The sequence below is a fragment of the Panicum virgatum genome, chromosome 9K (genome assembly GCF_016808335.1).
Source record: "Panicum virgatum strain AP13 chromosome 9K, P.virgatum_v5, whole genome shotgun sequence".
In the NCBI taxonomy this organism is placed as follows: domain Eukaryota; kingdom Viridiplantae; phylum Streptophyta; class Magnoliopsida; order Poales; family Poaceae; genus Panicum; species Panicum virgatum.
This window is the reverse complement of record NC_053144.1, coordinates 48,126,990-48,137,549: the sequence shown is the minus strand read 5'-3', so window position 1 is coordinate 48,137,549 and position 10,560 is coordinate 48,126,990. Positions and strand designations below refer to the sequence as shown.

General features: G+C 42.6%; 1 protein-coding gene across 1 annotated transcript; it reads right to left on the bottom strand.

Annotated features, from left to right (window-relative positions):
* Nucleotides 1–7,578: 7,578 nt before the first annotated feature.
* On the bottom strand, nucleotides 7,579–9,537 carry LOC120651843 (putative B3 domain-containing protein Os10g0537100). The gene has a single exon (XM_039929480.1). The coding sequence runs from the start codon at nucleotides 8,798–8,800 to the stop codon at nucleotides 7,949–7,951; it is 852 nt and encodes a 283-aa protein (XP_039785414.1). The 5' UTR covers nucleotides 8,801–9,537; the 3' UTR covers nucleotides 7,579–7,948.
* Between the last annotated feature and the right edge of the window lie 1,023 nt (nucleotides 9,538–10,560).

Here is a 10,560-nt window from a genome sequence, read left to right as displayed (position 1 = left end):
ACTTGTCCGAGTGGACCAAACTATCTTTACTGACTCCGAGTTATTGATGGTTTTTTTTTTGCCCTGCAATTTGATTGGAACAGGAGGATCGTATGATCTCATTACTGTAGGGTTCACCCCAGACAGTAAAGTTTGGAGTTCTTCAGGCTAGCTAGCTTCCGGCGATCGATAGATACAGACAACATATATATAGGATAGGATCGCTTTCAGCTAATGCCTGGTTGATGGTAGGTGTAGACATGCATATGTACCGGGTCGCCGGGTCATGTATATCTTGCATGCATGCATGCGTCATAACGAACGAACGGTAAAGATCCTGCAGCCTTTGCATGATGCATATGCCTGCCATACATGCTTCCTTGTTGGCGTGCGCAGCCAATTTAATTTTTCCATGGTCCAGTCTCTACGCGTATGGCCGGTGTGTGGTCTCCCTTCCATCCATCAAATTAAGAAACGACATGTATCTGTATAAGTAAAGATAACTAATCTTTCTAAAATACTTTTTTTAATCACAAAACAAGTAGTGGCATATGTCTGCCACCACATGCACGTGGACACTTATTCAAAACACACCATCATGTTATAAATAATGCTACGGCATTTTTCTAACTTTTCCTAATGTTTGGATAACTTCCTACGAAAATTCTGGGCAATGAGTCTGCTGGCAATTAGTTCATTGGTGATTTGATAAAAGTATAAAACTATTGGAAAATGTATACAAACTATACTAGAAAACCCTTGGGCCCTCGAGAAGAAATATTGTCACTAAACTTGTTGGCCACTCATATAAAACTGTAAAGTAAGATGACTTCTTTTAATTTTATAGTGTAAAATGACTAAATAAAAGTTATATTTATATGTGTAAATCATGATGCCCAAGAGATTCAAATCATGGCTGGTAGAGTCAATTATGTATCTCACAGCTCCGCCATGACATGCATCCTTGAAACTGCATATTTACAAATCAAATTGCCTCTGCCTGTGTTCTAGTTTTAGGAAAAACTGGATGTAGACATGTACATGTACTCCCTCGATATGTTCTAGAATCTAGCTACATTTATACTTATCCTAATCAAATTTGTTTTAAAATTTAACCAAAAATAGAATAATTAATTTATTTCAAACGGAAATGGTTACATATTATGATAGTTGGTTTCACGATAAATATGCTAAAATTATTGTACATTCTGAATCTTTATGATTTTTTTGGTTATTCATACTCAAAGAAAAAAAAATGTTTGACCTAGAACAAACTGAAGTATAATTGTATTCTGGGATGGACATGTCTATCCTAATAAGCTAAAAAAATTAAAATTTAATTAAAATATGTCTAAGAATAATTTATCTCAAATAGAAAAAGGTTGTAAGCAGTCATGATAGTTGGTTTCATCATAAATTTGCTAATACTATTTTACGCCTTGAATCTTTACATTTTTTTTGTTAACGATTAAAGTTACAAATATTTGATTTTGGACAAACTAAAATATAATTAAATTATAGGGCCGACAAAGTAATAAACTAAAAAAACCTCGACAAATCCTAAGGTGACTGAGGACATATCTCTACACCGGTTTTGACAGAATCATAATTATATGCAGCGAATGCCCTGACCTGCAGGTAACGCTGCCACCACCGTCGGTTCTAATCCGAGACAGGTAGCGCGTGAACTGCTTTAGTAGGCTCACGAGAGAACTAGCATAAAACCACTACGGCTTTGTCGGCTGATGCAACATGATACTAACACAACCACAATTGACTTCTTGTCAGTTGTCATGATCTATATAGCTCATCCCACTGCCTATCATATCTAGAGTGCATCCCCACGCCTCAGCCTCTAGGCCCAAACATGATGAAGAGATAGAAAGCCATGAGGTGACCAAAGGTTACATGTCCCGGCACCTCTCTCTCATTCTCAGCCACTGGCCGGGGGGACAACCGTTAGAGCAAAGCTATCATGTCTCGGCTTCCCTATCCTCTGCTGCGGGGAGCACGCAAGCATGCCATGCAGGCCTTGCAGGGAGGACCGCACGTCGTAGAATTCTCCCCATCTCGGGGAGCGAGCCGGCGCAGGGCGGTGGGTCACTGACACGTGGTCCCGGGGGAATTCGATCCCACGGCGATCGCGTGGTGTCATGTGCCGCCGTAACGGCGAGGTCTCAGCCGCAGGGATCCCCGCAGCGGCAGCGCACTGCGCAACGGCGCCTAGTTTTGTCTCCACTGAAATCCTCGCCTACTCGGCCCATCGGACGTGCGTACAATGACACGTGGGGCCAGAGGGTTGCGGGACCCACATAGCAGGGAGACGGGAGTAGATTCTCGCTGCACAGTGGTGGTATTAATGGCGCCATCACGCAGGTGACAGGTGGGTGTAAAAGGGAATGAGAGCCTGCGCCGACGCTGCCACGGCTGCCGCCCCTCCGCTGCATGCCTGCGGCAACTGAGCGTGCTGCCGCCGCTGCCAGATGGGACCACGGCCTGCTGCTGGGCTGGACCTTAGAACATTGGTCTGGGCCCCCGCCATATATGTTACCGTATGGTCCTAATGTTGTCATTGGGGACTGCATCTGCACGGTTAAAATTGTGCTCACTCCTCTATATATTCAGTTATTCACACAACTGAGAGAGCCCAGTTTTTCCTTCAAAAAAAAAGAGAGAGAGAGCCCAGTTTTTGGAGCCCCTATCCCTTTTTTTTTGTCTTGAACGAAATAAATATGTTCCAAACAAGACTTCAAATCGACAAGATGGATGATGGATCATAAGTCAAATGTTTCATTAGTTCCTCATCTGTTTAGAGGTAACATGTGTTTGTACTTGCATTGTTATCCTGGTGGCAAGCAAGGAATTGCCAGACAAAACACACCAAGGAGTCTCTTTCAACCCAGATGGTCAAGTTGATATTTTTGTCAACTAGCAAAATACGCCGCTTTATGCTTTTCGTCTTTGCTAGAAATTTCATCGGTGTAAAGTCATAAAGTGTGTGTGGTCCATGAGAGATACACACTGCAATTTGCACAGCCGCTCGCTCTGCGAGAGAGAGTGTCGATCATATCCCAGCATATTACGACACTGGTTGAGCACGCGGGGCTGCTCCTCCAAGTAGCCTTGCTTGGCCAAAATTTAGGGTTCATGTGGTTGTTGGATCAAGTAGCTAGAGGAGAAGCAAGTTGCTCACTTCCAATTCGTCTTGTATTTATTTGGCTCATTCTAGAATAATGCATCCTTTTAAAGTTTAGTTCTCCTGTTCCACTCTATCGTAAAGCGAGATTCATAATATAAACTTGGTCTTATGTGATAGCATATTTCAGATTAATGTAATGTTGTGTGAGAAATGATGGATTGTAATTAACCCTGCCAAGTTGAAAGTTAAAATTTCTTGATTTAACCAAACATATATGAAACAAATTATGAGCAGATAATTTTATACAAACTTGGTTTTTTAAACTAGCAGGTGCCCCGAACAATTGCGCAACTCGTATGTCAACAATCAAGTATGCACCTATTGTTGTGTCATCTTTCCTTCATCATCAATTTACGCTGTACATAATTACAATATCTCTTTCTTTCTGAAACCCCGCTATCCTCTAGGCCTATCATAATAACAATAATGTTTTTATTTGTTTGGGCACCACCATTATTCCCGTAGTTTTCCTCTGCATGCACTTATGACTTATTCTTGTTTCTTTTCAAGTCTAATGAAATAACTTTTCTTTGAGTTGGAAGGTCATGTCCCCAACAACAATAATGCAATGCCTTTCATTGTCACTCTCTTAACACATGACCTTGAGGTACACATTTCAAATAGATTGGTAGCTCTGTCAACTTTCATTGTCGCCCCCCCCCCCCCCACACACACACAGACATATACACACTAGCTTGTATTGGTCCTTATTAACATGTTAATTTTTCTAGTCAATTATATTGCTAATTATTACTATAGTAGATATATCAAATAAACTATGGTTGTGTAAGAAAATAACAGCCAAAATGTAAGTGGGGCATGAGATCAAATATTTTTTACACAGACATGGGGGTGTCCCTAGCTATCAAAGGATGGCTGAGAGAATGGCCGTAGAAAAGGCTAGCCCATCATGAACTAGAAAGTGTTATACTGTAAGAATATACACACCTCTACGTTTGTGGTACGTGCATCGCCAAGAGTATGCCATCGCTATCTGGAACTTATACTTCTTCTCATATTCTTTATCGCTTTGCGGCCTGCTTGTGCATTGAAATTAGAAAATGACTTGCAGGCAGGGTTTACGTTATCACTGATACATGGTTTATCAGTGCCCTCCGGTATCGATAATCGATTGAAAATCGGTGAAATATCGCTAAAATCGACTGATAAGGAAGATCAAATTCAAATATCGATAATCAATGATTTATCATTGATAATCGATGCAAATCGGTCGATTTATCGAAAATTCGGCTGAGAAATGTATTTAGCAGATGGAAAATAGAAATTTTTATAGTATTTTTATTTGGTTTGTTATGTATGGTATTTTATAAGGTAAATTATACATACATACGTAGCTTACGATAGAATTGCATTAGAAATAAACATGTACATATATTTTGGACATAAATTGAATAAACTATAGATACATATTACATATATCCATGTTATGTATAATTATGCAAACCACACAAATAGACATACACCAAATGAAATTGCACATAAATACAAAAAAGTACATAGTCCATACAAACCACATTGTCCATATTAGCATAAATTGACACAAGTTTTATGCAAATTGGTAACAGACTCATATGACCACATCCATAATTCATACAGAAAGACACTTAAAACATCCATTTTTCATAAATGACACTTTTTTATATAATAATTATGTAAACCAATTAGACATTTAGACATAGTTTTTTTTAGTATAAGCATACATATTATAGTCAACATTGAAGCCTATTGTATCCTAACCGATTTAACAACAAGTCAACATTGAAGTCTTTCTTCCCACCACTAATATTTAACACTAGTCTACATTGTAAATTATCAGTATAACCATCCATTTGTAGCATAATATACAACAATATAGTAAATACCCCATGCATATTTGGTCAAGTTGGTGAAAGGAAATAGAAAATCAACCAAAATTGTTGAATATCAACTGATTTGCATTGATTATCGATGGATTTGCATCAATTATCAGGCTTTAGTATTGGAAACATTTTTTTGTCTAAGCAAACGGTGGTTGTTTTTAATATGTGACATCATTCTAGACTATAGAGAGGCTCTAGTTTTTTATAGAATTTTTTCCACACTAGTTATAAATTTTTTTGAATTTTTGAAATTTGGATTGAAATCCATCGAAAAATCAATTGATAACGTTTATCAGTCAACATCGGTAACGGTAAATTTCACCGATAATCGCGATTATCGAGCGATTTTGTATTCCATGCTTGCAGGGCCATCTCTGCCTGTACGATCTATATGTTGCCCTCAGAAAGATCCTTGAAATGTCTCTTCTCGCTCTTAAGCTAGCTTGCATTGGACCAATTCTAGACCACACTGAAGCGCAATTAAGTATAGTTTAGGAGTTGTGGACCTGTTTGGCTGAAATTTGCAACTATAGGTACCTTGCCGCAGGCTATATATGTGAGATAGACAACACTAAGAGATATAGCTAAGATAATACAAGATACATGTATAGCATAATGCATGTGTCACACGCGGTAGATCCCATTTGGATAGATGTGATGGCTATTAGATTAGAGCTTGTTTAATTTAACAAAACAAAATAAACAACGATAAATGTTAATTACTATCCTGAGTATAAACAATATTATTTTTGTATCACTTAATTAAATAGTTAAAGTAAGCAAGAACTTTAAATAACGTAAGTACCAATTAATATATTCTAAATAGTACATGCATGCTGCTTGTTCAACTTTTATAAGGCCAATTGAAACCATGATGCCTAGCATTTTCAGTTTGGCTTTTAAAATTACTATGTATCTGTAAAAATTCATGAAACACATCATGAAGGATAATAAATAAATAAACAGGGTTTCAACCCTGTGATTCTTTAAATACTTTTGCTTTAAAGACTCGCGGTTTCATATTATATAATCTGTTTTTTTATAGATCTATGATAGGATGGTCCATACTACACCAACTATATTGATAATTAAGATAATGACACTCTAGCGAGCAAATATGTCACACGATGTCCTTATGGTGGTTAGGATCGGAGCAAATAAATTTCAACATAATCCTTATTGTCTCCGTTGGAAGTTATAATTGATCACCATATTTTATCATAATTATAGGCTTCCGAATTGTGAAGATGTACACAAGGTTACTATGTAGGCAGTCCTATATATAAGACAATCTGAATAAGAGCCGTACCTATATTTGAGGACCAGCAACCTTTATGCGATGCCCTGGTGCATATTAAAATATAAAAGATGATAATACTAGAGCACGCACAGATCTAGCTAGACAAACAAATATGAGAAGAATTCAATGAAATCTGAATGGATCACAGGAAAAAGTTCTCGAGCCTGAAGGAAGACCACTGGAATACAAGTAGTGTCCTTTCTTTGATTAGTTCTTAGAGTGGGCATGGTTTAGACCTTGGAGACCTAGACTTCATAATGTTTACCCAAAGAATATCTACCTTTTTTCAGCATCTAGAAGACCAAGGGACAAATTTCTCATGCAGCTTTGTAGTGAGTACAACAATGGATATTAATGTGGCCATAAATATAAATTAATAATTTAACTCAAGTATTGTTTTTGCAGAACATACCTTTTTATATTATTTAGGATTGTAGGTGACACGACAAAAAAGTTTCACGATCGACATATATGTGCGGTTCCAACTGTTTTAGTGTATATCCTGGTATGGAAGTCTCAAATAAAGATAACTTTTGTACTGTAAATAGAAGAATACAGACGGCACTTCTTTGTATTCAATAGTATTCCTAAACTTTCTACACAATGTTTCTATTAATTTTGAAGTATTTGCATGCAACCACATTTGCTGTGTTCTCTCCTCGGTTTTGAAATACTGATTCCCTAATTTAATCCACCTAATAAGCACATTATTACTGTATGTGCAGCATGGTTGAAGGCATCATATACTTTCTGAAACATGCATGTATGCATGCATTAGCAGGAAATTTAATGTTTAAGAACTGAGCCAGCACGATGATGTCTCTAGCTTGAACCTTGTACGAACTACAGAGCTACAAAATGCAGCAATAGAAGCAGAAACGGACCAGAATATCAGATGCAGCAGCCTGCACCCTGGCAGCAGAGAAAGAATTGCACAAGAACCAAGCCAAGAAGGATAATACAGCTGCAGAGATGAGGATACAGGAGTAGAGTATACTAGATATCCATGAGAAAGACTAGAGTCTGACGGACCTGACCTGATCCAGTCATCCAATAACTGCCTCTGCTACCTTGCTTTGGGAGAAGAGCCTTGTGAACTTGCCCGGAGGGTGCTTCAAGAAATTAAACTAAAAATTTACATGACCCAAACACAGTAAGATACACTCACAATGGGGATTAATTGTTATCATATGAAGATTGCAGAGTGCACAGTGCAGTTCTTAGTTTACTGAACTTGGTCAGAAATTCAGAATATGTACAATTACACTGAGCAAGATACCATATTGTCCAAATAAGACTCAATGAACAGAGAAAAAGCCACACATTAGTTCAGGAAAGCAGGTGAATTAATATGAGCAAGATATATATATATATATATATATATATATATATATATATATATATATATATATATATATATATCAAGAAATAGTTATCTCCATCATCAATTATACATGCAGATGCAGTACTGGAGCTATATACCAGCTGCTCCGCGCGCCCATTGCCCTGATCTTGATCAGCTCGCGTGTCAGTGCGTCGTTGCTAGTCTCAATTTCTCCCCTTTCTTCTGTGCTTGCCTGTTGGTTCTCTTCACAGTCCAAGATCCAAAGAGCACGCATCCTTCCCTGCCGTCGAGGAGGATGTTGACGACGATGGCGAGGGCAGCTGCTGCAGCAGCGTCGACGCCGTCCTGGTGACTCTGTCACCGCCGCCTTCGCCGTCCTGCGGGCAGTCGAGGTTCACCCCGAACAGGCGGACGCGCTTCGACCTGCTTGTCGCCTCCACCGTGGATGCCGCGACGCTCACAGGCACCGACGTGAGCACCACGGCGGCCGGCACCTGCGGGCGCAGGAAGAGCACGTGCCGGCTGCTGGGCGCCGCCGGAGCGGAGGCGCCGTACCCATACGCGCCGTAGTCCTGCCACGGGCAGATGGGCACGGACGAGAGCGGCATGAAGCGCTGCGCCGACGCCAGCGGCGGCGGCAGGAACGCGAGGTCCTGGCGGCGGCGGCGGAAGTCGATGAAGAGGCGGCCGCGCGCGGGGCCCTGGCCGGCGCCGCGCGAGAAGAGGACGGTGTCCCCGGCGCCGAGGCGCTTCTCCTTGACGAAGCGGCTCCACCCCTTGGTCATCACGTAGCTCTGGCTGCTGTTCCAGTACGAGTACCGGAACCGCCACGCCTTCCCCGCCCGGTCCTCGAAGCTGAGCACCAGCCCCTTGCCGGCGCCCGCCGCGGCCGCGGCCGCCGCCGCCGACGCGTCCAGCGCGGGGAAGTAGCGCTCCGCGTGCTGCTTGGGGATGACCAGGCGGTTGAGCTTCCCCACGTCGCTGGGGGTCACCACCTTCTCGAACATGTGCTCCTTCTCCACCCACGCCGCGCCGCCGCTGCCGCGAGCCCTCTCGGAATCCTCGACCCCGCCGCCGTGCGCGGGCGTGAACTCCATGGTCGGGGCGCTCCCGCGCTCCGGTGCTGCTGTAGCTGCTGTTGACTTTGACTAGTATGCTACTCGGGCAGGGATCTGGAGCCTGGAGGTATGTAGCGGTACTATATGCTGCAACTATTCTTTAACAGGAAGCCAGAAGGGGTTTAGGGTTAGATTATCTCAATATTATATGGGGATACGGCTGATCCGTTGAACTAGCTAGGACAGCAGATGATTGGCTGCTAGAATTGGAGTGCTATTTCGAGAGGATCGGCGAGATCAAAGATAGTGAAGGTTGGGATCTAGCTCGGGAGCACTTGGAGGTTGCTGCTGCTGCCTGCTTGTTGATCTGGTGTACGCGGTTTGCAAGATTTTCAGCAAAGGCACTGTATCTGTATGTGCAGATCAGTAGGCATCATGTGTACATGAGATAGGGAGGGGAAAGGTTGGGAAGAGCAACGACGACACAGGCAGCGCCCCAGCATATGGTTTCTTAAGGAGGAAGATGAGGAGGCATCTAGCATTCTACTACTAGCTAGCTCGATGCCGGTGGGGAGAAGAAGGCGATCGAGAGCGAGAGGGATCGATCGCTCGATGTGGAGAGGGGTGGTGGGGTGGGGCCCGCGGGGGCGACGAATGATAGGGCTTGAGCTCATGTGAGCATGCATGTCGCTCTCAGGAAGCAGCCCACTGGGATCCTCTAGCTAGCGGAGGCGGAAGCTAGCTACTATAGCTCAGCTCCTCCGATCCACGGATGGACGGACGGGAACGAATGTGATCTCGGCCGCAGCCGGTCGTTCAGCAAATCAGCAATTGCGTGTTGACACTTGACGGGCATGATCAATAATGGGGATATGATGCAGCAGGGGCGTGGGGGAAATATCTCTACTCGTGGGGGATCGTCCATCGGCCGGGCCGTCGTGGCAGGATAATGGACAGTAGCTTTTTCTTCTTCTTTATTTTTTTTCAGTTTTTTCGGCGACGCTTTGATCGTACCAGTAGTCGATCGTGAGGTTGCGCAGCTGAGGAGTTCTGCCATGCCCTGCGCCCCCTCCCTGCTGGTGCTGCAAGCAAGGAGAAGCAATGACGAACTGCGGCAGGCTGCTGCTGCTGCACGCCGTGTGTCTAGCTTCCTTCTCTAGCAGCTGATGATGGGCTCCCGGCCGATTTGTAGCAGCTGGCTTGACACAAATGTGCAAAACTGTTGCATATCGGTGGTGTTCACCGGGAGGCGAGGACGACGACGAACGATGTCGCACGCACATGCATACTACGATTGGTTCTGATTGCGGCTGCCGTGCAATTAATGGATAAATAAAGTAACTTACTGTTATGACACATATCGTTCAGATTAAGATCGATGATACTACTACTACATACTGATCACAATGCATGATTAGACGATGATTTTCAATTCTGATGCTGTGGCGCTGTTGTTTATGCCAGTTTCATATTTTGCGACCATCTAGCTTGGTCAGTATACCTGATCGATCGACTATAGGTCTTTCTGGACTTGCGCGCGCGTCTACGTACATGTGCTGAGTACAAAAAAAAAACATGGCAGCCTTGATTAATTCTTCCCATGCATGGATTGAGAATCATAGTTGTATTTTATGGGTACACGCCTACGTATGCACACGAGCGATACTAGATTGAATACAGAGAAAAGGCCATTTGTATTCACCAAGATCGCCAATTTAGAGTACTCACTGTTTGTTTTAACAAGCCGTATTTTATTTGCTTTGTACGTCATGACTAGGATTTGACCAACAATTGATGCG

Excerpts from the sequence above, each read along its gene's own strand:
- LOC120651843 (XM_039929480.1), bottom strand. The coding sequence starts at position 8,800 with ATGGAGTTCACGCCCGCGCACGGCGGCGGGGTCGAGGATTCCGAGAGG.